Source organism: Lissotriton helveticus, chromosome 7 (genome assembly GCF_964261635.1).
Source record: "Lissotriton helveticus chromosome 7, aLisHel1.1, whole genome shotgun sequence".
NCBI lineage: Eukaryota > Metazoa > Chordata > Amphibia > Caudata > Salamandridae > Lissotriton > Lissotriton helveticus.
This window is the reverse complement of record NC_136068.1, coordinates 689,900,484-689,927,871: the sequence shown is the minus strand read 5'-3', so window position 1 is coordinate 689,927,871 and position 27,388 is coordinate 689,900,484. Positions and strand designations below refer to the sequence as shown.

Genomic DNA, 27,388 nt, shown 5'->3' with positions numbered 1-27,388 from the left:
TAGAGGACATGATGGGGCATTCACTAGCAGTTACTAAAGTGAATCCTGTTGTCTGCCTTGCCTCTGCCAGTCTCTGATGGGACGTGCAGGGGAGGGGGGCTCGTGTTACAGTGGAGGAGGGAGGGGTGCTGCACACTCGTAGGAGCAACCGCGGAGAGCAGGAAAAAGCATGGGTGTTTTTTTTTTAAAGCGCTGAGATGAAATCCAAAGCACGGAAACCCGCCACAGCACCCGTGCAGCCTCACTCGACAGGCACCCATGGGCATGGCATGGCAGCAGCGAGGGGCGGGGCAAGACTACAGGCACATATAGTTTGTTGTTGCAGGAAAGTGTCCCTGTGGCTGACTTTGTGCTGTAGGGGCAGATGTGTGATGCAGGTGTTTCGGGAGCCTACTTTCCTGTATACACTCTGTAAACTTTTGTCACCATCGGAAAGTATCCTCACCCCGTGTCTTGCAGTTGCGCAGATCAGCTGGGGGTTTGTGCAATGCACACTTACACTCCTGCACACTTGGTGTCAATGGCCCCAACATCACTGCCTTTGTATATTTTCCTGAAAATAAGGACACGGCACACAGATGCCAGTGCCTCAGAGTAAGGCTGACACTCTGACACTTGGTATACTTAACACGGCTGGGAGGAGGGAGGGTCGCCCCAGAGGCGCGTGAGATTTGATCAGGTGATCTTAATGGCGGATGACAGTGCGTGTGTAATGCTCGTGAACGTTCGAAGTTTGTGAGTGACTACTTAGTACTTAAGAACTTGGGGATGTATGTGTTTGAGCTAGGGAGTGAGGTTGATATACTGTATAACTATGTTTATGCAGTCCCCTGTGTCTGGAGAATCCTCGCTGGGAACTGGGTCAATTAAACCATACATTTATTGGCTCCTGTGCACACAAGTCATCGAGCCTTTTCCACCAGATCATCCCCGTTCTACGCGCCTTTTCTGATCCCTCACATTGTTGGGGGTGGGTGGGTAAGGGTTGTGCCAGTGACAGCAGAGTGGCGGTGCAGAGTGGCGGTGCGGTGGTGCAGAGTGGCAGTGCAGAGTGGCGGTGCAGAGTGGCGGTGCAGAGTGGCGGTGCAGAGTGGCGGTGCAGAGTGGCGGTGCAGAGTGGCGGTGCAGAGTGGCGGTGCAGAGTGGCGGTGCAGAGTGGCGGTGCAGAGTGGCGGTGCAGAGTGGCGGTGCAGAGTGGCGGTGCAGAGTGGCGGTGCAGAGTGGCGGTGCAGAGTGGCGGTGCAGAGTGGCGGTGCAGAGTGGCGGTGCAGAGTGGCGGTGCAGAGTGGCGGTGCAGAGTGGCGGTGCAGAGTGGCGGTGCAGAGTGGCGGTGCAGAGTGGCGGTGCAGAGTGGCGGTGCAGAGTGGCGGTGCAGAGTGGCGGTGCAGAGTGGCGGTGCAGAGTGGCGGTGCAGAGTGGCGGTGCAGAGTGGCGGTGCAGTGGTGCAGAGTGGCGGTGCAGTGGTGCAGAGTGGCGGTGCAGTGGTGCAGAGTGGCGGTGCAGTGGTGCAGAGTGGCGGTGCAGTGGTGCAGAGTGGCGGTGCAGTGGTGCAGAGTGGCGGTGCAGTGGTGCAGAGTGGCGGTGCAGTGGTGCAGAGTGGCGGTGCAGTGGTGCAGAGTGGCGGTGCAGTGGTGCAGAGTGGCGGTGCAGTGGTGCAGAGTGGCGGTGCAGTGGTGCAGAGTGGCGGTGCAGTGGTGCAGAGTGGCGGTGCAGTGGTGCAGAGTGGCGGTGCAGTGGTGCAGAGTGGCGGTGCAGTGGTTCAGAGTGGCGGTGCAGTGGTTCAGAGTGGCGGTGCAGTGGTTCAGAGTGGCGGTGCAGAGTGGCGGTGCAGAGTGGCGGTGCAGAGTGGCGGTGCAGAGTGGCGGTGCGGCGGTGCAGTGCGGCGGTGCAGAGTGGCGGTGCAGAGCGGCGGCGCAGAGCGGCGGCGCAGAGCGGCGGCGCAGAGCGGCGGCGCAGAGTGGCGGCGCAGAGTGGCGGCGCAGAGTGGCGGCGCAGAGTGGCAGTGCAGAGTGCAGAGTGGCGGTGCAGAGTGGCGGTGCAGAGTGGCGGTGCAGAGTGGCGGTGCAGAGTGGCGGTGCAGAGTGGCGGTGCAGAGTGGCGGTGCAGAGTGGCGGTGCAGAGTGGCGGTGCAGAGTGGCAGTGCAGAGTGGCAGTGCAGAGTGGCAGTGCAGAGTGGCAGTGCGGTGGTGCAGAGTGGCAGTGAGTGCAGAGTGGCGGTGCAGAGTGGCGGTGCAGAGTGCAGAGTGGCGGTGCAGAGTGCAGAGTGGCGGTGCAGAGTGCAGAGTGGCGGTGCAGAGTGCAGAGTGGCGGTGCAGAGTGCAGAGTGGCGGTGCAGAGTGCAGAGTGGCGGTGCAGAGTGCAGAGTGGCGGTGCAGAGTGCAGAGTGGCGGTGCAGAGTGCAGAGTGGCGGTGCAGAGTGGCAGTTCAGAGTGCAGAGTGGCGGTGCAGAGTGGCAGTTCAGAGTGCAGAGTGGCGGTGCAGTGGTGCAGAGTGGCGGTGCAGTGGTGCAGAGTGGCGGTGCAGTGGTGCAGAGTGGCGGTGCAGTGGTGCAGAGTGGCGGTGCAGAGTGGCGGTGCGGCGGTGCAGAGTGGCGGTGCAGAGTGGCGGTGCGGCGGTGCAGAGTGGCGGTGCAGAGTGGCGGTGCGGTGGTGCAGAGTGGCAGTGCAGAGTGGCAGAGAGGCAGAGTGGCGGTGCAGAGTGGCGGTGCAGAGTGGCGGTGCAGAGTGGCGGTGCAGAGTGCAGAGTGGTGGTGCAGAGTGGCGGTGCAGAGTGGCGGTGCGGTGTCGGTGCACAGTGGCGGTGCAGAGTGGAAGAGCGGCGGTGCAGAGTGGCGGTGCAGAGTGGCGCGGTGCAGTGGCGCGGTGCAGTGGCGCGGTGCAGAGTGGCGGTGCAGAGTGGCGGTGCAGAGTGGCGGTGCAGAGTGGCGGTGCAGAGTGGCGGTGCAGAGTGGCGGTGCGGTGGTGCAAAGTGGCGGTGCAGAGTGGCGGTGCATAAGAAGGACATCACAGGCAAGTGGTGCAATATTCGCACATTCACAAGGAGATCACTAGCAGTACAGTACACACCACATGAACACACTCCATAACACATAGCAACAATACATTGGCATTTACAATGCCATTAGCTCAAACTCAAATAAATCCGAGCCCGATTGCATTTCTAATGCTTGTTAAAAGGGAATCCAACTATAGAGTGGGATGGTGTCCCCTTACCTGTCCCTACTAATGACATGCGTCGGCTAAAATGGCCTTGTGTTTTGGCTAACCAACAGTCTATGGCTAGTATAAACAGAGGTGGACAGGGCGATAAAGGCCCTGGAGCAGGCTAATATAGTCACGCCAGGGTCGAACGAAGTAACAGCTATCCATGATAATCTCTTTTCTGCTATTAAATCCCACTTTCAGAAACCAGTCAGGAAAACCAATAGGGTACCTAATTAGGCCTGTGAAGTGGTACAATGCGGAGTGTAGGAAAGCCAGGCTAGCTCTGGGCACTGCTATTAAGAGCAGGGAACAGGTGGCTATTCGTAGTGCCAGAAAGAACTACAAAGATAGTATAGCCACAGCAAAAAAAATGTGGGACGAGCGGCATTGGAGTGGACTAAGGGAGGCAAGTAGGACTAAAGATTCCAGGCTTTTCTGGAACATTGTTAAATGGGGTAGAGGCGGTCTACCTGACTGCCCCGATAATAATGTCCCGGAGGAGAATTGGGTCAATTATTTTAAGCCACAATATGCTGAAACTTTCCCCGGCACTGAGATGGATGGGTTCAAGGCTGTGTATCCCAAAGATAACTTTTTTAGTTACAAAGAGGTGTTTTTGGCCCTCAGTGTAGTGTCTAGAGGCAGAGCACCTGGCTTGGATGGGGTCCCGGCGGATCTTTTTATTAACGATAGGGAACGCTGGGGTAAATATATTTTTCTTTTTGTTAATGCTGTTGCCCAGGGAGCATTGGTACCGTCATCCTGGAAGGGTGCAATTATTATTCCTGTATACAAGAAAGGCGATCGGGGGTTGCCGGGTAATTACAGACCCATAAGCTTGATTGCCACCATTCAAAAGGTGGTGGGGAGGATGGTGGTGAACAAGCTTATGGACTGGGTTGATGAGCATAATGCATTATCCCCCTACCAAGCTGGGTTTCGGAAGGCCACTAGTACGGTGGATCAGGTGTTCCGCTTTACTCTATTACGGTAGCGAACTGTGGTGCTAGGCGAGGGCAGCCTGTATGCAGCTTTTGTGGATATGCGGGCTGCCTTCGACCTGGTCCCCAGGACTAAGCTGTGGTTAGTGCTGAGGAGCCTGGGACTACCGGAGGAACTACTGACTATGGTTATGAGGTTGCACGAGGCGAACTTCGCTAAGATCCAGTGGGGTAGGCAGGGTGAGGTCACCGCTGACTTCCCGGTCGAGCGGGGCGCTCGGCAAGGGTGTGCGATGGCCCCCTTGCTCTTTTCATTATTTATTAACGGGGTAGTAGCAAGAATGCTGTCTGTTAATGTAGATGCACCCTCGTTGGCGGACATTAAGGTACCAATTTTAGTGTTCGCAGATGACACCCTTATCTTATCAAAGACCCCAAGTGGCTTACAACATGCTCTCTATATTTTTGATGAATTTTGTGGGGAGCATGGTTTAGAAGTCAATGTGGCTAAAACCAAGCTAATGATTTTCAACCCCCATCGTAGTTTTCGATCTAAGGTGTTCATGAACCATCGTCCTTTAGAGGTAGTCAAAGCTTTTACCTATCTTGGGTCTCTATGTAACTAACGATCTAAGATGGTCCCAGCATATTGATCTTGCGGCACTAAGGCATAGACAATTAGCGGGAGCCCTTGGGGCAGAGCATAGCAAATCAAAGTCCAAACCAATTACGCCAGCACTACAGGTATACGAAGCATAAGCCATCGGAGCTGTGGGGTTTTGGGAAGCTTCATTTAATGCAGAAGTCCGAAAATAAGTTTTTTAGGGCAATTACTGGTCTTCCCAAAAGTACCTCATTGCTCCCCCTTAGATATGAGTTGGGTAGAAAGGCTGAAAAAGACTTGGCGAAGCTTCGCCCGATTTTATATTGGAGGCGGCTCTGGAACACCCCAGAGCTTAAACATTATGCAGAGGGCTTTCTAGCAACGATTGAAGCGGATTTATTCCACAGGATAAAATGGTTAAAAGATCTCAGAACCATGTTATGTGTGCTTGGCCTCCAATTCCTTTGCGATAACCCGTCAGGCGTACTTTTTCCTAGTAAAAAAACATTAAAGGAGCTATATTGGGATTATGTGGCCAAGCGGGACTGGAGAAAAACTGATGCCGGATCTATGACAGGTCGTTTTTTGGAAGCTAAAATCTCCCCCAACCGAGAACTCTACTGGGACAACATAACCAAGCCAGGGGACAGGAAGCTTCTTTTTCAAATGAGGATAGGTGCTCTCCCTCTCAGGTACCTAACTGGCAGGTGTAGGGGTTCATCTAATACTACCTGCCCAGCCTGTGGAACTCCAAAGGAAACTATTGGGCACTTCTTATTTTCTTGTAGAGCCTATGTCGTCCCAAGGCGAATTTGGCTAATACCGGTCTGTAAAAATGTAGGCACCTCTAGTGGCTCAGTAGCTCTGAGAATTATCTGCACCAGTAGTTGTTTGCCATTAGCTATAGCAATAACCAAATTTCCGGGGTGGGCATGGTCTATTAGGCAGAAAGCCATAGCCGAGAGACTGCCTATATAGGGATTGTTTTACTGCACCCATTCGAGGTAATGTGTAAATTTTAATCATATGTATTTTTTATGTTTTCTATGTATTGTAATGGATTCCTATCTGAACGAGGCATCTATTTAATGATGTTTTAAATGTATGTATGTATTGTGCTTTTATGAGAATTACTCTAATAAAGCCTCTTTGATATATTGAAACACCAGCACGCCTCGCAATGTGTTTTTAATTTGCCCTGCAAAATGCCCTCACTGAGAAATCCTGTCACCAACAAGGACTTTCCACCACTGACGTTGCACTGTCCCTCTACCCGACATGGCCGGTCCTCCTGTAGTTTGAGTAGCACACTGTCTCCGGTTGATTTGGGGGGTGGGCAGAGAATAAGGGATGTGTCTTGGTAGGGGAGAGGTTGGGTCTTACAGTTTGCAAAACACTGATATTATCCCTTGTGTTCTGCTAGGTCTTGCTCAAGGTTCTCAGCCGTTGCATTTTCATAGTGCCTGCAATGCTCCGAGGTAAAAGCTAGAGATTTACAGTCTTGAAGCCATGCAGGTATTGGACAACTGGTGTAGACACTGGGACAGGGACAGGGGATTTCAACTACAGCCATGGCACTATAAAATGATTTGAGGAGGAATTTAGAGAGTCTCCTAAGAGTGGGCGAGCAAGGCAGTCAGTAAAAATGGGGCTGTGGAAGTGAAGAGGGTGGTTGTCGAGTTGAACCATTGCATCAAAAAATGGATAACAAGATAAAATGGGAGAAATTTACCGATGGGCCAATATTTTTTATGCAGCAATAGATTTCACTCATTTATGCCGCCTCGAGCAGTGCCTTCAAGTATGACCGGACAACCAGCCTACAAGCATAATTACTAAAAACTACTCCCTTCAAACAATATAGGCGATGCATCATTTTACAGTTGGTCTACACGAGATACACAAGAGGGTGGATCAACCTGCCTGAGTAGCATACATGGGTCACAACAGTTTCATGATTATATTGGAACAAATTAATGGGCATCTGTTAGCATGTTCATGTTTCAGGATAAAGAAAAATGCACGGTTTCTAAATCAAAGTTTCTAAAGTTGGGCGAGTGGTCTAGTGGTGTTGAAATAGTTTTTTGCTCTATAACCCCAACATAGAGCACAAAACTATTCTGGTATTAGAATTGCAGAAAATACTGGCGAGAGGTGTGCATGTAGAAATTGGTTGGCTCAATAGTTCAGTAGTGCTATGGAGGGTGTTCTAAGAAAGAGTATTAGAAAGGCAGGATGTCTTCAGAAAAACTTGGATGGCAACTGGCCAACTTGGACGAGTGGACTGGCTTGCATTCGGAGGAAATGGATCACAGTGTTTTCTACCAAACAGTACATAGAAAACATACCCTCGAACAGACAAGTGATTCGTAGGTGAGAAACTTCAAACATCAACTCATGATTTGGAGCTTGGAACCTATTTAAGTAACAGTTTGCAGAGCTCAGAATGAACAGCAAATTATGAAGTAGCAACAGCTAGTCATAGTTTGAACATTTATAATACTTTGAAAATGCTATTGTTATTTACTTGTGGGAAAGGCATTTAATTAGCTGACAAAACAACAAGGATCACGTTTAGAAATAAAGGTCGGGAAAATTAAGACTACAACAGAGGGAAACAGTAGAAATGTAATTGGAAATCACCTACAGGGAGTGAGCAACTTTACACATTTACTTACCAGTAAAATGAACAACCTTTTTAAACTCAGTTGGGTCCAGTGCAACAGTGGGAACCAGCCACATGGCCTGAAGGCACAGTCAAAAAAATACTAGAGGAATTGCATAGGCTAGACTCCGAAGATAATGACTGACTAGATGGACCCTTATGGAGACAAAAATTAATGGCACCAGAAAGCCTCAGGAAAGTGAAAGCCTCTTTACAAACCGTACTTCAAGACCAATTCTACCACCAGAAACATCCCGGAATATCAATGGATCCAAAAGATTATTACTGAAAGAAAACTTGCTGAGATTTGAGAACTGTTTTTGTACTGTCTGCTGGCACGAGCAACTGCTTTTTTTGCTGTACCTCTGCACACCAGTGGTCATGGTGTATTTATTGGACAGCCCCTGGCTTTTGCTCACTAAACACCCAGGACTATGAAGAACATCACTGCAGATATTTGACAAAGTTTTTTTATTGATTCTTTACAGCAGACTATTTTACTCTTGCATTTTTTCAATGGTTTCCTCCTTATATTTGCCCTTCTCCTTGCCAACTTGGCGAGATTTGGATTTGCGCTCCAAGATCTTTTTGCGATCCTTGTCCAACTTGAGTCTGGTGATCACCACCTATAAGGGAAGAGAGTAAACATATCAATACACAATTATTTCTATCCAGGACAGTTAGACTTAAAAAGGTTGGGGTAAGCTGGAATTTGAGGTTATACCAAAAACCATAGATAAATCAGTGAACCTTTCAATCTTAAAACTATAAACGGCTACTTTGAGAAAATCCTGTACTGTTGAATTTGTCTATACAAGCAATACAAGTTAGACTAACAATATGTTCTTTAACATTATCACAATTGATAACTTGGTTCATAAATAAACTAGGAAATTCACACAATTAATTCATGTATGCAGACCAAATGATCAACTTGAAGCACTGCATTTCTAAAGTACTAAACAGGACATTGACAGTGAGAAAGTCTAACCATTCACCTGTCTACTCAAATTAAAAGATCTATGTGAGCCTGTGTAAATGCCACAACTTTCCTTCTGAGCATAAAGTCTCATACATGGAATAAAGCCTCACTGTGCCTAGTGGAAATGAAATATCACAATATTCATAAAAAAGGGTAAAATGGTTAGAACAGTTTCAACTACCAGAGAACAGGCAGCAAAGTTCCTACATTTTCAATGCAATGACGTTAGTTGCGCCATGTTCCACATAGTCATGCAAAACAGAAAATCTGTAAGGGGTCTGGAACAATTAATGTGATTAATGATCTCAATTTTGTCAAATGAGGCCCCACAACCACCCAACCAAAAAAAAAAAAGCAAGCATTGGCATAGCCAATAGGTCTCGCCTTTGGGAACTTAGAAGTGTTTAGCCATGCAGCAGTCGATGTTGGGATATTGTGCTGCATAACTTAATACTAATAAGGTCCCAAAAGCGAGATCTATTACGTTGGGATGAAAAAACTGGGGGGCGGTGGTCTGAAAGGGGCGTGCAAAATTACAAAGGAGGGAGGTAGAGCAACTGAAGTAGAATTCTTACTCCACAGACTTATACGCATAAACAAAAGGAATCCTACTAGCAGGAAAGTGTTGCCCAACCAGGTATGGGAGCACTTAGTGTTTTGTAAAATACCCCTCACACACCAAAAGGCCCCTTGGTGTCATGCTTCATCATTGGGGTCTTCGCACCCCTCTAACGGGATGCGGCGTGCTGCCACCTGCGACTACGCGGGAGCACTGATAACGATGACTATGTGTGGTGCAAGTGATAGGGATATTAATGTGAGTGGTGGGTTTTAGTGAAGAGTTAAAAAGTACCTGGCTCGTGGGTGTCTTGGAATTTTTTTATTCACAACCCCGAGCTGGTACTACTAAAAGAAGTGAAGTGCGAGGTAGAATCTGTCGTGATTATGGACAGTACCTCATGTGTGCGTCAACATGTTTCGGAGCATGTGCTCCTTCAGGACGGGAGCACAACTTCACCACCTTACTCACGTTTCACTAGTTTGTAACTCAAAAGTTTTGTGATGGTTAACAAAAGTGAAAAAAAATGTTAAGTGTTTAAAAAGGCTATAATGTGCCTACAGCGGATTTTGGCTCAGGATACATGCATTCGCATGACCTGAAAAAAAAGAAAAACATGAAAAAGAAATGGTCACCCTCGTTATAGGTAGTTCAGACAGGTGCAGTCACCTGGAACGAACCATTAGCACAGTTGGCCCTGTAAAAGAAAAAACTCACAAGACATACAACATAGAGAACACGCATTTTTAAGACAATCATGCGTGTTCTCTATGTTGTATGTCTTGTGGGGAAGTTGTGCTCCCGTCCTGAAGGAGCACATGCTCTGAAACATGTCGACGCACACATGAGGTACTGTCCAGAATCACGACAGATTCTACCTCGCACTTCACTTTTAGTAGTGCCAGCTCGGGGTTGTGAATAAAAAAAATTCCAAGACACCCACGAGCCAGGTACTTTTTAACTCTTCACTAAAACCCACCACTCACATTAATATCCCTATCACTTGCACCACACAGTCATCGTTATCAGTGCTCCCGCGTAGTCGCAGCACGCCGCATCCCGTTAGAGGGGTGCGAAGACCCCAATGATGAAGCATGACACCAAGGGGCCTTTTGGTGTGTGAGGGGTATTTTACAAAACACCAAGTGCTCCCATACCTGGTTGGGCAACACTTTCCTGCTAGTAGGATTCCTTTTGTTTATGCCTGAAAGAAGCGTGGCCTATGTAATTAAGGGCGTGGTTTAAAAACACAAACGAAACACGTGTGCTTGGCATAGTGTGCAACGGACTTGTATGTTATTTCTGTCATTGCATCCAGATATGCAATGGGGATCGGGGGCACGCTGAGTCAGCTGCAATCCTCACTCATTGGGGGAGACAGGCTGCCCATCTGATTGGTCTGCCTGCGGGAAGAAGTCATGCTCAAAATCAAAAGGGAAACAGAGACCCTTTATATCTTTTAATCACCCATCGCACACTTTCCCTCGAAATCAGGGACACTTGAGCGATGGCCTGGAAGGAGACATACAGCAGTGTGTGTTGCAGTGATGCGCCTAGGAAGCCATGGGCACCGACCTGCCCATTCAGTTTGTCACACACACTAAGTGCAACAGCCCTGTGTGGACAGGGAAAACAGTGATTTTCCATCTTTCACTGCCACCTCTACTCCCAACCGCGTCCCCCTTCTGGTGGCATCCTTGATTTGGCAGTGTTGATTTTGGACAGCAAGGCTTCATTCAACCCCTCGGGTGAGTACAGGAAAACATTTGTTATAATAAAAAGCACAATCATTCCCTGCTGCTACCAAGAGCCTGTAATGATGGAGATGCGTGTTTTTAACTGAGTAAACTGAAAATAAACTGTTAAATTCACGGCATGGAGTAGTGACCGCTCTACAGCCGCAAAAAGCACTCTGTTAGTGGTTACCTGTTGCGCCTTACTCCATTTCTGCTTGGTAGTATTTGACTTATGGCAGGGTTGAATGTGATGTCATACAGCTAAACAGAGCGAGGTGCACATAATTCAGACCAAAATAAAAATAATCTTAAAATGCACATACGTAATCTCACGAATGCACTGCTTCCTCCCATGTGTAAATGCGACCAGTCGGTTGCGCCTGCCTGCTTCGCACAATACTGCGGGGGCATCGCACTGGCAGTGCGTATAGAGATACAGATAGAGAGAAAGAGAGGGGGGGGGGAGAGAAAGAGAGGGGAGGGAGAGAAAGCGAGGGGAGGGAGAGAAAGCGAGGGGAGGGAGAGAAAGCGAGGGGAGGGAGAGAAAGCGAGGGGAGGGAGAGAAAGCGAGGGGAGGGAGAGAAAGCGAGGGGAGGGAGAGAAAGCGAGGGGAGGGAGAGAAAGCGAGGAGAGGGAGAGAAAGCGAGGAGAGGGAGAGAAAGCGAGGAGAGGGAGAGAAAGTGAGGAGAGGGAGAGAAAGTGAGGAGAGGGAGAGAAAGCGAGAGAAAGCAAGGAGAGGGAGAGAAAGCGCGCGCAACCAGGGGTGCGTGGTCTGCTCATTTTCAAGCACTGTGCTTGCGGTGCACCCCTGCTCGCTCCCGCAAGGTGGATGCCGCCACAAGCACGAGTATGTGCTTGAAAATGAACAGAGCGATGGCTAAAGGTCCTCCTATGCAGCGCCTGCACGCTGCGTAGGTGAGACCTAATAACCACCATTCTACTGCTCTTCGGTTAAGTACAAAAAAAAGCTTAATGAAACATAGCATGCACCATTCACTCTTGAAACAGCAGAGGGAATACTAGCAACCTCAAATTACTTGTAGCACAACAGAACGTGTTGGGACCTCATACCTTCAACTCAACTACTCCAACTGGTTAAGTTACAACTACACTGCTCTCAACCCAAATGTACAGGCTTGACTGTAATTGCTCCATGTAGCCAAGAGTACCACAAGAGCACGCCTTACAAATGCCAATAAAAAATAAAAAGATGTTGAAACCCACAATCAACCAAGCAGCTCATTTTAGTCAAACCTAGCAGTCTGTTCACCTTGAATTACTTCAGATTGTCAAATCTGGCAAGGTATTAGCAACTAATCTAAGCAAAACCAGGTTGATTTTCTTAAAGAATGTAGTGGAGAACAATAGGATGCAGCAGGAGAACTGCATCCACAGGAACCCAAAACAAAACTGCCCACCTCAAACCAGCAGTCAATGTCCATACCTGACAGAGTACACAGACAGATAGGTCATCATGAAAATCTCCTTCAAGATGCCACAAGTCCAGCTCTGCTTCTGATGGTCTTCAGGACACCAGTTCTAAGACCGCCAATGCCTGGACAGCCTTACACTTTGTAGGCAATACCCAGACACACAAGAATGTCAGATGAACCACCTGATCATCGCCAAGTCAGGGACTGACTAATTCACATGTAGAAAAGGCTACAACTAAACTGCTTCTACCTTAAAGCTTCATAAAAGCTGATTTGGTAACTGGGCTCCTTCCTTGTGTGAATTCCATCATCTCCCAAAATAACAGTGGCGAATTAAGCACAATAGGTTTGCATAATATCGAATAAATCAAAGCACTAACTCCTCAGGGGATGGAGGGCAGTTCAGAATCTGCAGGTTCATTTCACCACCAGAAATATAGTCCCTGATAGGGAGTAGCATTTTCTTCTGATTAGGTGATCTGCCGAAGATGTATTTATGAATGATTCACAAAGAAATAACTACCAGGTGGAACAAAGTAGAGCTGGTTTAACAAAGGAAATCGTGCAGCACAGGCCAGGCAAAGTATCAGTCACTGCGAACTTAGGCTGCGAGGCAGTAATGTTTAATTAAAGCATCTAGGGAAGACCACATGGCCATCTGGAGAGGCCAAACATGGGGCTCCTCTGGTTAGAGACCTGGTAGCAGCAATGACCCTAGCGGAGTGGGAACAATTACAGCCCCCATCCCCCTAAAGGCTTTTATTACCCAAAGCATAGAAAATCTTGATACAGAGAATGAGAACAAGAAATGTGTTTCGTCATGGACCAGATTTTCTTGGCCCCGGCGAAGCGCACAAAGATGTGATCACTCACTATATCCAGTCAACTGTGGATGAGGTAAAATGACACTGCACACCTGGGTTCTACACAGTCGCCACTCTGCTTTGATGGGATGAGGAGTGAAGGATGGAATGAAGGAGATGGCACTTTTGGTACTAAACAGGCAGTTGCAAATAAGTTTAAACAAGCATTGGAAATGCAATAGGTCTCGCAGCATTAGAGTTAGTGCTTTTAGAATTGTTTATGGGTTTTTTTGTAAATCTTTAGCATTTTTGTTTCCTGTAGCCAATGCTAAAGAATAAAAAAAAAAAAAACCATAAACATTTCTAAAAGCTCTAACTCAAATGCTCCGAGACCTATTCCACTGTGTGAGGGTGAGGGGTTGAGGGTGAGTGAGGGTGGGTAAGGGTGAGGGGTTGAGTGAGAGTGAGGGTGAGTAAGGGTGAGTAAGGGTGAGTAAGGGTGAGTAAGGGTGAGTAAGGGTGAGTAAGGGTGAGTAAGGGTGAGTAAGGGTGAGTAAGGGTGAGTAAGGGTGAGTAAGGGTGAGTAAGGGTGAGTGAGGGTGAGTGAGGGTGAGTGAGGGTGAGTGAGGGTGAGTGAGGGTGAGTGAGGGTGAGTGAGGGTGAGTGAGGGTGAGTGAGGGTTTGGGTGAGTGAGGGTGAGTAAGGGTGAGGGTGAGTGAGGGTGAGTGAGGGTGAGTGAGGGTGAGGGGTTGATGTTGAGGGTGAGGGGTTGAGGGTGAGTGAGGGTGAGTGAGGGGTTGAGGGTGAGTGAGGGTGAGGGTGAGTGAGGGTGAGGGGTTGAGGGTGAGTGAGGGGTTGAGGGTGAGTGAGGGGTTGAGGGTGAGTGAGGGGTTGAGGGTGAGTGAGGGTGAGGGGTTGAGGGTGAGTGAGGGTGAGGGGTTGAGGGTGAGTGAGGGTGAGGGGTTGAGGGTGAGTGAGGGTGAGGGGTTGAGGGTGAGTGAGGGTGAGGGTGAGGGGTTGAGGGTGAGTGAGGGTGAGTGAGGGTGATGGGTTGAGGGTGAGTGAGGGTGTGTGAGGGTGAGGGGGTATTGGTGAGAGGGTGAGGGGGTGTGAGGGTGAGGGTGAGTGGGTGTGTGAGGGTGAGTGGGTGTGTGAGGGTGAGTGAAGGGGTGTGAGGGTGGGTGAGGGTGGGTGAGGGTGGGTGAGAGGGTGGGTGTGTCTGCTCACAAAACCAGAGCTTTCAACACAACTATCTTTTGTGTGCAAGAGGGACACATCTTGCAAGGCAGGCACAGAGAATTTCGGAACTGGCTGCATATTTGAAATGCATCAGTTCAGTGTGCAGCTACTAGAACTCACCAATGAGATTGTGCTTTTATCTTGCTTGTCATAGCCACAGGCTTTCTGCTGCAAATTTAAATGAAAAAATTGCACCGAAGAGCCTCACATATAAAAGTGGACTACACAAAGTTTTTAGTATGGTCTCCAGTTTTACCCCCATATTCTCCGCAGTGAAGAGGTTTAGAATTCCACTGTAACTACGATAATTGGCCGCATTTAATCAAAAACTGTTTGTGCAGACAAGGAATGCTTTCCACTTTTACCTCTGTGTAGTCTCTTTCAAGTGAAGGGAGTATTATCTAACCTAGGTGTGGCTCAGGGGATTCCCGTGCAGAAGGCAGATCGAGGACAAGCCAAGCGTCTGCAATGAATGAAGGCTCTCTCAGGAGCCAACACACGGTCATTGCTTTTGTGACCCCCATCTCTCCTTCAGCAAGATCACTAGCCCGTACAGAGAGTGACAGTGCAGACTGGCACTCTGTGAAACTCTCCCTGCTCTTTGGTGCATGAGACCTGGGCAAAAGTTGACCGAGCGCAAACTTCACAGCAATGTAAAGAGCTGGTAAGGGAAGGTGTCGGGAAGCAGAAAGCAGTGAAAGTTCGCTAAATCTGAAGGAAAGAAAAGCGTGCAGAACAGAAGGGCTGCGGAGGAGGGGTGGCAGCTGCTCCTGCACTGCACACTTGAGGAGGAGTATTCACCAACGCACTCAAAGCACAAGACGAGAGGGAGTCTGTATATGTGTGTTAGATATTTACCCTGAACACAGCGGCATAAAAAACGGTGACCTACCTGTAGAGGCACAAGATTTCCATATACAAAACAAGCATTGGCGCCGCGCAGCTTTAAAAGTGACGCCGTGCTGAAATAAAACAAGAAAGGAAACAAGACGGAGGGAAGAGAGGGGAGGGGGGAGGAGAAATGCGACACGGCGGGAAGGGGAGGGGGCGGAGCGGGTACAATAAACAAGACGGAGGAATCAAAAACTGTTTGTGCAGACAAGGAATGCTTTCCACTTTTACCTCTGTGTAGTCTCTTTCAAGTGAAGGGAGTATTATCTAACCTAGGTGTGGCTCAGGGGATTCCCGTGCAGAAGGCAGAAACAAGCATTGGCAAGAAAGAGAAAATGCGAGAGACATGGAGGGAGAGTGGGAGGGAAAGAGAAGACGGAAGAGCAACAAGCTCTCGGCATTGCGTGGTGGGGGGGGGCAGGGGAGCGGGGCACGTCGAGTCGCAACAAAAAAAAAGTCAGCAGCTGCGAAATGAACTGGAGACAGGGCTGACACCATTAAGCCGCCACCAGCACGCTCTCCTTACTGAATTGCAGAAGTTCTCTGGCGTGGATAGCGTGAATAGCCTGTAAATCTTAAAAATGATAACGCTAAAACGTCCGGTTTTGCGCAGCAACAGTAGTAAAGGAGCCTTGAGCTACGGAAAGAGTGAGTAGGTCTTCAGCCATGACTCGCACACTGGAAGGTTTACGGAAACAAGCATTGGCGAGAGAGAAAATGCGAGAGACATGGAGGGAGGGTGGGAGGGAATGAGAAGACGGAAGATAAACAAGCTCTCGGCGTGGCGGAGGGGGGGGGGCGGGTGAGCAAGGGAGCGGGGCACGTCGAGTCGCAACAAAAAAAAGACCACGATAGATGCAACAGAACAACAACAAGACGGAGGGAAGAGAGGGGGGAGGAGAAATGCGACAAGGCGGGAAGGGGCAGGCAGGATGACTCAGGGGAGGGGGCGGAGCGGGGCAGAGCGGCATGTGGGTGTGAAGAAGCCGGGCCTTTGAAGTGAAGCTAAGCTTCACTTCAAAGGTGTCGGAGGAATGCGGGCGGCTGTGCACGCGCTTTTAAGCTCAATGCACATGCGCATTGAGCTTAAAAGTCACGGGCACTGCAAGGAATCGCCACGATTCCTTGCAAGTTAGATAAAGTCTGGATGAGCCCCTATAGTCTCGCTTGCTCGATGCGCATCGACAGGCGAGACCTAAAAAGGCAAAGGGACCAATTTCGCTTGGTAGAATACCGTACATGGTGGTTGAACTAAAAGTGTATGAAGTTTAAGGAGCCTTTAGATTCAAGTCTGCATCACCAAGAAAGGAGTCTTTAGAGGAATCTGAACTATTCAAATGTGCCTAGGGTCTAATGGGATGTCATTAGAAATGCGAATATAACATTCTAATCCCAGGAGGAATAACAAACAGAGCGAGGGAAAAGATTAATTAACCTTTAATAAAACGTGTCATTAGTGGAGAATAGCAGAGAGAAGGCTGGTCGGGGAGAGATTGCTGGTCAAGCAATACTGGTTAAAATGGAGCGCTATAAATTAGACTTAAACGGATTCATAACTTCCAACTTTCACCACTGAAACAACCTGCATAAGTTGATTTCCTGGTGATATCCCAACAGCCAAGTTGTCATCTTGAACTTCTGATTGGAAGAAAGAGTCTAGCTGACACTGTTCACATGCCAAGTGTGCAGATTGTATCTGAAGTATTAGTATGAAGGACTTAAATATTCTTCTGCGAGAACAGGTCCATTAAGAGAAGAACTGGGCGGCTAAATACAGTGTGACAACAGATCATTGTACAAGCGCTCCTCTGCTTAATCTGGGGAAATTAGTATCTCCTGTGTTTGATCTTCTTGCACTTTCCACAGGACTGAACAGAATCAGTGGAAAAACGTATATCAATCTTAACCAGCCGTATAATTATCCTCCCAGCTTTTCAATCATCACTGTTCAGCACAGAACTATCACATCCATACTCTTCAATACTTATCTGATCCATCCCTCAAAACATTTATCCACTCACACTACAATTATGGTATAAACACCTTTAGCTCTCTAAAAATGAATGAAAAAAAGCTCTACCACTCAACTGTTTGTGCTCTTCCACCAAACAAATAGCTGCTTCCACTCACAGTGAAGCAAGCTGGCCGCATGAGAGACAGAAACTCAATAAACGCATGAACAAATATGCAGGAGTAGATTTGCTCATGTAAACATCTGAGCGTTTGCAAGCTCACTTTCCCTCCAACCAGTTTTTTTTTTCAAATCTGGAAGAAGGTTTACATCTGCCATTGTCAGGAGCCAATTTCTCAGTATGGGAAATGATTAGAGAAAAGTTGTTGAAAACCCTTAAAACATGCAAGTTAATAGGTTTGCACAGACTCGAACGGGCATTCTTACCCTGGAACTATTGCTTACAACTACCTTTAGCCCCAGTATGTAGATCTGCGGAAATGTGGCCACATAAGGGGATGGAGTGTATTCAAACACTACTATGGTATGAGCCCTGGCGTAATCAGAGAGGCTAACTAGAGCTCTTATATAATAAGATTGCAGCCATAACTTGTCGCCGAACTACATGGCACCAAAGGGACAAGTGGCTCTTGTTACAGAACACGTAGATTTATGAAGCAGCCTGCCCCATGGACAAGTAGATATTTTATTAAATTCCACAACCCTGGACTCACTGTACCACCAAACCTGCATTATACCCTTCCTATTTTAAAACGGACAATGATTCGACAATGCTTCAGGTTCTAAGTGGTAGCAAACCAACAGACCAAGGTAAAAAAAACATATTAGCATCTAGAACACAACCACTTCGGTGCAATATCCTGGGATAGTCCAATATTTTGCACTTTCAGATAAAAATAGATAACAGACCACAAACCACTTGCAAATTACCTGCTTAAATAACAAAAACCAAATCTGGAAACACTACATATCATAGTGGGGAAAATAAAGAGTAATTGTTAAGTTATTGGACAATGCTACATAGGAGTCAGCTTAGTTGAAAACTGCTAAGTGAAAATTCAGCTGGTGCAGTACTGTCATAACTGGAGCAAATGGACAGCTTTTTCTGCATAAACATTGCTTTGCTGTAGCTCACACCATCACTGCCAGCATCATAATTTAAGAATTATGTAAAGCAGATGTTACGCTCAAACTTCAAAAAATGGACTACAACTGTATAATAGATTCTTGTGAAAACTAGAAACATTTTAAAGTAACAAATTTAGTTCAGATGGTTAAGTCCACGTTTTCCACATTTATCTGTCAAAAGGAAACAAACACTTTATATAAATGCAACAAAATGTAATCAAAACAGAGTAAAAAAGGATTTGTCGCACAAACGCCTCACTAATCACAAATTCAGGTTCATTTCACTGAAGCTGTTGACATAACAAAAAGGTAAGAACCTAGAGCATCTGCTGTCCTGCATTTAACCCTTTGGGTGCTGGTGACGGAACCACTCCTTCACCAGCCCGGGCTGTGCTAATGACGGAGTGGTTCCGTCACAGCCCCGCCGCCACGCCTGCGATTTTGCGCCTGCGCTGAGCGTTCTATTGAGCGGGCGGGGCCGTGACGGAACCACTCCGCCACAAGCACAGCGCGCCCGAGGCTCGTGACTGAGTGGTTCCGTCACGAGCATGGCGAAGCCGCCGAGCCCCCTTCCCCCTAGCGCTGCGGCGGAATTACCGCCGCAGCCAAGGGGTTAAAATGGCTGGTTTTTGAGGCACAATCAAATATTTAATGCATAATACTGTTGTGTGGCACTTCATGGAAAGATGCTCCTCCAGAGATTTGCATTTTTAAAACTGAAAGTTGTGTTTTGAAACAAACTGGGATATCAGCATGCAAGGCACACCATTTTCATCAAGAGTGTACATGTGCCACATTTAAAATTCTGCTGACCAACAGCCAAGCTGAAAATATATTTTGCAGGAAAGCCTCTCCTTCCCATTACAGCCAAAACAAGTTCAAAATGTGGTGATGGTAAGTAAAATATTTTATTCAGCAAAATGTTTAAGCCCAGTGGACATAGAGAGAACCTCTCATTTCATCCGAATCTATATGCATCTTTAGGATTCAATGGTTTAACATCTATTCCAGAAATGTACACCCAGATAATTAAGAACTGATCTAAGGTACTCACAACTGAAATTAACCACCATCTTTTGTTACATTACAAAAGGCAAGCATTTTTCACCACTGTAAAACTACCTGAACCGTTCAAAGGTGCTTGATAAATTTAAAAGTGAAATCATGTCAACTATTTCATATTAACTTCTGAAGTACACAAATACCACAATTCAAAGGATGTTCTAAACATCTAATATGTTCACCTCAATGTTAAAACTTAACAGTTCTAGACTCAAATGTATACACAAATTCAAAATACTTACTAGAATTCATATTTCACCCAAAAAATAACTAGACAGTATCACAAAATAATACATTACGAGAAGGAAAAGGGTGTGCAGGATCTAAAGTTAGCATAAATAGATGCAAATCTACACCAATGTTCAATCCAATTGTGTGCGCAATGTAGGCCAGGTTATATTAAACCCCACCACCCTCCTATGACTGTTGTAGTTCACGATTACCTTTCCTTTGCATAGGTAATATGACTAAGCAAGCTAACAAATTTGATTATATCTAGAATGGGTATGCACGAAACAAAATAGTTGCCAGATATTTCCAAACCCTAATAGGATTGAGGCGCTTTGTTAGTCCTGAATTTTAATTGATGTCATTTTGTAGTCGATTAATGTCTAACCAGGAATTCTTATGACAAATGCGTTCAAATAGCGCTAGGCTATTTTATCTCAGATTAGGTGTGGTTGTGAAAATTTTAAGATTGAATTTTGTTTACAGCCAATCACCACAATACAAATCTGCCAATTTGTTTTCCTGTGAACTCAAATTACTGCCCTACAATAGGACAAACATACTTAAATAGGATTTTAACTATCCTCCCGCGTGATTAGTGTGTTATACAAACCAATGTAACAAATCCAAATGTCATATCCTTAACAGCCATGTTGCAATATTCATTATTGCTGCAATTTCTTTTAAAATGCTCAAATTATCCCCACCGGATACTGCCAAATAGTATGAGCTGGCTAAAAACCACCCAACATGAAGATCTAGGTCTTTCTTATACGAAACGGTATTAATGATGATGTTCACACAATACACCGAAAGAAAACTTCAAAAATTACTCCACTTAAAGTGGGAATATATTGTAAACACCCTAGCTCAGATTTTTCGCCACTTTGTGGAGTTACGTAGAAAGGTCTAGATGGCAAAGCATATATGTAACCTTTTTGAACATGTGCAACATTAGTACATTCTTTAAAACTACTCTGGGGTGTAGGTATTTCTGCATTTTACTGCACGATCAACTGTTAGAGGTAAAATAATTTTGATAGGAGTAAGATTTGGTAAGATTTATAGGTCTCTAAACAGCCTACTTATTTTATACGCGATCTGAACGCTTAATGCATGTATAAATGGGCATTAATTAGGCAAAAGAGATGTATAACACCACAGAATCAAGTGTGTATAATGTGCTTTTCCTTGGTACACGAGTTAGTCAACCATGTTGCATAATGTGTTCTTCTACCAGAAAAAAAACCACAAAAAACCCAGCATCGATTGGAGCATCATCAAATTCCTTAAAAAACAAGTGTCATTACTTTAACTACAACTATAAATGTGACCGGAGGAATGCAACAATCTATTTCAAATGGTAATGAAAAGTTCAAACCGTTGTCAGGTCATAACTTTTGCTTCAAACCAATATTTTTTGCTGGCCAGTAGATTGTGAAATCAGTATCATACGGTGTCAGTTGCATGCTATTATCTAGCAAAAATGTTCAGGTTTGTTCGGTTTAGGATACTCCTATCAGAATTGGGTCTAGCAAAAGGGCACAAATGGACCTTTATGATACAGTAATTAGGAGTCAAATCTAAGCCTAAAATATGAATGATAAAAATCCTAGTATAACCTACACAAGTCTTTACATAAACCTAGAACTACCTATATAAAACCTGAATGTCTAAAAGTACATACTGTATTGCCAGAGTACACAAAGATGCACCCAAGACATCCGAAGGAACTTAGCACACATGGACCGAAATAGATTAGTAAATGGATAAGAGGGGGAAACTAACTGTGGTAGAACGATACACGGACTGAATATACTTAATACAGAGGGTCAAAAATCGATATGAGGTCAATTCAACTGAACAATTTTTCAAAATCAGTTCTTCAAGCACATTTTTTTTAATTTAAAGATCAAAAGGAAGAATGCATTTATACCTTGCTAGGGTGAATTCCAACATGGACAGTTGTTCCATTGGCCTTTTCACGCTGTACACGCTCAATGTAGATTACATACTTTTTTCTGTAAACTTGAACTACTTTGCCAATCTGCTGACCTTTGTAGTGTCCCCGTACGACCTGAAAGGTAAAAAAGTGAAGGCATTTTGAAGTCGTAATTTTATATAAAATGCCCTTTAACATTTCCTTTTGTGTGTGAAATATTTGTATTCGTTTTTCTTGGTTAGTACAGTGTAACCATTTTGAACATATACATGAAATTATGCACAGTATCCTCCTATCAGAAACATTTTCAGTTATTATACAGTCACAAGTATACATTTTTCCAACAGCTGAGAGCAGACTTTTCACAGCTAGTCTTGTGTCCGTGGGCCTATTGCGAATCTGAACTAGTATCCTCATGATCCGATGGCGGTTCACAGATATTACCTCCAAGTATTCCACGCCACCCAAATTTTCTTCCATTTTTTAGGGCAACCCCTGCTGCCGAACACCACCCTTTCCGCTATCATGACCTTAACATTTACTTTTTAACAGGAATGTTACATCTGTTTATGAGTATAGCAACCACAATAGCTGAAATCGCCCCAATGCAGAGGGTTCAATATTCTTCCCTGACAAGAATTCCCTAATCACACTAGAATGGCTTGTGAATATTAAGGGACGACTGCAATCACCACTAATAACTTCAGAGTGATAAACTACAAACACAATGTTTCCATCATCGAACTAGCTAACCTTGGGAAATTGATCAAATTAGTAAAGACAAAGGTCATGCTTTGTAAAACACCCCATAGTAATGCAAACATGATCAGCAGGCCAGCAAAATGATCTACCACAATTTAATTAGCTTTCAGGACTAATGAGGAGCTTTAAGACTGCGGTATAGCTTATCTAGCAACACAATCTTAAAACATTTGTGCCAACCATAACCGAGGTTACAACTATTAGATTCTTTTAAACAAAACATCTGCAGATAAATATTTACATATATTAATCTTGCAACAAAACGTGAACAAAAAAAATGCTGTTTTTTAAATACATCAGGTTAATTTGCTATTTTTGCCATTTCAAGTGGCAAGTATTTAATGGTGGGAGTCCCTAATGCCAGAGTGATTAAGGAGAGTTGTTGTTTATGTTGATAACACGACAGGCTGCCCAAAACACTTTACCACTGCGCCCTATCAACTTTGTTTTATCACACATACTTTATATGTATTAACAGGTCTAACCACTCATACACATAGATGTGATTATATATCAAACTTCACAGTACTCTTGAAATCTGTCTGGTGCATATTTCAGTATGGAGTTTAACTTTCCCAGAGATTGTGTCTGTTGAATTTTCTAATAGAAAAAGTGTACATGTGTAACAGAAATAAAGGAGAAATTATTGGATACACTGAGACTCTCTCAGAGGCAGAATCTAACAGACAAGTGCCAATGCAGACAGATAAAATACTAGGTAATCATGGCAGCTCAGCAGTTGTTTAGTCTGAACAGCTGCCTTCAGAAATGCTGGCCAACTTGAGTCCCTTCATCAATAGGGAGCACTCTTCTATACCCAACAGAGGATAGGAGTAAGCATGCATGCTGTTATGCAGAAGTGTTCAAGATACTATGTTTTAATTAGCATGTGTAAAAACAAGTGCAAATAAAGCAAAAGTTGATGTTCCCACTGCAAAACATCAGAATGCATGTCTAACAATTTCAGAGAATTTAAGTTTTTCGCCCCTTTTAAAACACCTTGTTGATGCTTTTATTACAAATGATAAATGTTTCCATCCTAACATTCTAGGATTGTCAGGTACCCTAATACTTGTTACCACAGCATTGTTTAGCCCATTAGACAAACATGTATTTTCAAAGCACGTAACCACACTGAGAAGTCATACGCCATGTAATGCACGCTCAACACGCCAATGTCTTCCTTAAAAGTTACGGTAAAGTTAAGTGCAATAATTTGGTCAAGCCATTTGGTTTTAACAGTACATTGTATTTATATAGCTCGTACTATGTCTTGCAAGCACTGAAGCACTCCGTGGTAAGTAGCACACTACTTTGGAACCCAAGATTAGAGTTCAGTCAGCACAAATGACAGACATTTACTGCACCTCTAAATAACATTAGAATCTGAGGCACTATGGTTGGTGATCAAAACCAAATTTATCATGATTATTTTTTCAATAAACATGATGGAAACAATACAGATGACCACTAAATTATACAGGGCATGCAATTCACAGAAACGTGGAAAATGAATGATTGATACAACCGAGCGCCCATTTAAAATTCGCTTGGATAGCTACCCCTGGGAGTGGTGAAAATCAGGCCAAATCAGGATAGCAGTGGCAAATCACTAACAATGGAGACTTAACATACCCAAGACTTACATTCTGACAAAATAAAACACGGACATGCTTCGTGATTCCATTTAACCACTGCTTGCCCAATGGCATATAGACCAATGTATTGTACCCACCTGGACCTCATCATCCTTGCGGATTGGCATGGAACGGACATTGTACTTTTGCCTCAACTCCTTGGACAGAGGAGAGGACATAATCTTCCTGCGCACATGGGAAGGCGCATTGAAGTGTCTCTTGCGGTTCTTGCTGCGGTCAGAGGTTACAAAGGGACTGAACTTCATGATGGCTGCATAAAACGATAAGAATGCAAAATGTTAACTTACTAACAAAAAAAAAAAAAACAAAAAAAAAAAAAAAAAAAAACTGTCCGACAATCCAAATCCAGCCATAAATGAAAACTAAATTAACCCAGACAGGTTCCAGTGATTCATGCACTATATTAACTTTCAGCAAGCAAGTTTGGCTCAAATACATTTAAAATTTGTTTGAAATCGTGGCTCACACCGTAAAAATAATGGTACAAAACATTTGGCAAAAATGTGCTGAAAGGACAAACCACATTTTTCAATCAAGTCTAACAAAATATCTAACGGACTGGTTTAAGTCGTCGTTCACATTTGACAGATTTCAAAAAGGTATTTACTAAATGTAATCAGGTAACCGGTGTTCTAACTGGTGGGAGGGCAGAATATTGCAAAGTCTTGAAATGCTATCTCGCTAAATCGTTGATTGTTCTTAGAGATTCCACTAATCCTTGCAAACCGTGGCGCTAAAAAAGCTCATTGGTGGTGCAAAGAAATAAAAGATCGACAGAAACTAGAACTCAAACTAGGAAGCAAACCGTTACTTTTAAAGACATTAGGATCACAGCCCCCAAAAAATGGTTACCATAGAAAACTCCAGAAAAATATGCAGTTTAGTAACCCAGTGGCGAATGCAGGCCATAATTGTTGTTAAAGCAAAAGAACCGCATTCAAACTGTCAATACCAAAGCTTATAAGGTCCAAGTCTTTACCACTACTTCCCCCAACGAAGACGAAAAGGGCTGCTTCAAAACACCAATAGCATTTACACGCACCAAAGGTGACACATCCACCACTGCAGCAAGTTAATAGGAAAGGAAGCGAAAAGGATCAGGTAGCAGCGTTCGTATAAACAATACCCACCTTATGTAGAACAGGTACCTACCCAATACACGAAGGTTGGGGCTAGGAAAAGGTCTTCAGAAATCAAGATGTTTCTGGGAATGTCAAAGTAAAACCCAGACACCACGGGGGTATAGGTAATAGTAGGTGAAAATGTTAAGTCTCAAATTAAGAGATCAGTAAACAACATTATGGAGTTCGGTTATTTCTGGAAAACGTGCACGTTAGAATACACTATCCAGAAGCTCCGGGGATATGGTAAAAAGGTTTACATATACAGTCGAGTTAGAAAACAAAAACATTTTTAGAACACGTGTACCACACGCATGAGAAAAAGTTGGCTCAGAGGGTCAAGTCCGGATGACAAGATGCATTACCCCTTGCACCTTCTAAAAAACACTTCAATTAACAGAATATAAGATTCAAAGCGGTGTCAAATTTCAACACAACGTGTGATAAAATAAACGATCAAGGAAGGGCGCGTTACTTCAAACGCCAAGCGATCAAGTTGAGAGAATGTGTTCAAAGGTGTTAAACTGTCGTATAAATACTACACTCTTTAAAAATCCGGAGACGTTTATGAGAATGGCAAATTATACTGGAAAGCGCCGTTGACGAGGGTTCCCTTAGCATTTAATGGCATTGCACAACACAATCAGAAGTTCACAGCAAGCCGGTTACAATTCCGGAAGGGAATAGCTGAATCTTTTTAGTCACTGGTCCCTACTATGACTCCCACAAACTGGGGCAAAACCCTTTCATCCGTTCCCCATATTCCACGGCTCCCATGCAGGGCTACGGGTGAGGATGGCATCCGATTGTGAACGTTTCTATTCCTCCGCCACATCTTACCCAGCTGCACAACCGACAATGGCCGCCGGAAAAGGGAGCATGCATCACTTCCGTTTCTGTAAATTCCCACCCTTAATCGCGCGAGAGAGGAGTTGACAAGAGAGACTTGAGTGACCAACCGCTAGACTGCATAAAAGACAGGTAGGGCACGCCAATAGGACGGCCATTTTGGAATGGAGCATAATTGCAATTTGACTGCAACGTGAGCCCAAACGTGTAGGAGACGAAGGAATAAAACAAATACCAGTTATTAGAAAATTGAAATTCACGTTGTACCTTTTCGTCTTAGGTACTATAGATGTTATTTCCATGTAAATAATAATAATATTTGCCGGTGAAGTATAATTATGAGCGTTCCACTTAGGTGGGGTGACCAGATTTCGAAAACCAAAATTCGAGAGATTTCCCAATTCTGGAACTATGACAGCAATTTTGCACGAAGAAATGAGGACAGAATGATACCATTGATAGCGCTTACCAACACAGAAAGCACAGGCAATAAGCGCTAAGGGGAATTAGGTCTATTTAATGAATATTATTATAGCTGCCAAGTTTCCGAAGTCCATGCAGGACTTCCAGTTCTGTTTTAGGTCTCGCCTGCCGTGGCGCTTGCGCATTCGAGCTGGCGAGAGATATAGGAGCTTATCTAGAGTTTAACCAAACTGGCGATTTGATGCAGTGCACGTGAACACAAGTACGCGCATTCTCGCCCAATGCTTTTTTTTTAAGGTGTTTCATTGGCTCGTCACTTTAAGTCCTCCCACCCTCTCCCTGTCCAGCTCGCGCTTCACTTTGATCACACCCCCGTGCATTTTTTTAACGTTCTTTCATTGACTCGTCACTTTAAGTCCTCCCACCCTCTCCCTCTCTATCTCGCGCCTCAAGCGGATCACACCCCCTTGCTCTCCAGCACGCTATCACGCATCCCAAAGCCACCACACTCAATCCACAGCCCTTCTCCCATTGGCTCTTCACGTCACAATCACGCATCCCACAGCCACCACACTCAGGCCACAGCCTCTTTCCCATTGGCTCTTCACTTCACAGCCTCTCTCCCATTGGCTCTCCACTTAGTCTACGTTCTTTTCAGCTGACTCGCGCACCTCGAACTGATCACGCCATCATGCATCCTACAACCACCACACTCATTCCACAGCCATTGGCTCTCCACTTAGGGCACGCTCTTTTCAGCTGACTCGCGCGCCTCGCGCTGATCATCCCCCTCTTGCTCTCCAGCACGCTATCATGCATCCCACAGCCACCCACCCCCTTCTCTCTAGCAGCCTCTCTCCCATTGGCTCTTTCTGCACGCTGCATTCAGCTGACCAGCAGACTCTCCCTGCGTGCGCCTCTCGCTCATACCAACCCCCTCCCTCACACAGACTCTCCTTTCATTGGCTGTTTACTTTGTGCACGCTGACAACATGAAGCTCGCAGCCATTCTCCAATTTTGCTTTAACACACACATCACTATCCATTGCATCACCACAGGATAACTTATAGCCCCCACAACAATACTATACGCTACATCCATCCAATATGACGAAACACACAGACTCTCTCTTATTTAGCTGACTACTTATTTAAACACTCCCTCCCCAATGCTATTACTTACCATG

General features: G+C 45.3%; 1 protein-coding gene across 1 annotated transcript; it reads right to left on the bottom strand.

Annotated features, from left to right (window-relative positions):
* Positions 1–7,867: 7,867 nt before the first annotated feature.
* Positions 7,868–25,880, bottom strand: RPL26L1 (ribosomal protein L26 like 1). The gene is made up of 4 exons (XM_078653012.1): positions 25,770–25,880; positions 23,886–24,058; positions 21,383–21,523; positions 7,868–8,039 (listed from the first exon to the last, which is right to left on the bottom strand). The coding sequence occupies exons 2-4, from the start codon at positions 24,051–24,053 to the stop codon at positions 7,911–7,913; spliced, it is 438 nt and encodes a 145-aa protein (XP_078509138.1). The 5' UTR covers positions 24,054–24,058; positions 25,770–25,880; the 3' UTR covers positions 7,868–7,910.
* Between the last annotated feature and the right edge of the window lie 1,508 nt (positions 25,881–27,388).

Bases quoted from the DNA above. Each gene is read 5' to 3' on its own strand.
- RPL26L1 (XM_078653012.1), bottom strand. From the start codon at position 24,053: ATGAAGTTCAGTCCCTTTGTAACCTCTGACCGCAGCAAGAACCGCAAG. The intron at 21,524-23,885 runs GTGGGTACAATA...TTTACCTTTCAG, and splicing joins GCAAGGATGATGAGGTCCAG to GTCGTACGGGGACACTACAA. The intron at 8,040-21,382 runs GTATAAATGCAT...CTTCCCTTATAG, and splicing joins TTGGAATTCACCCTAGCAAG to GTGGTGATCACCAGACTCAA.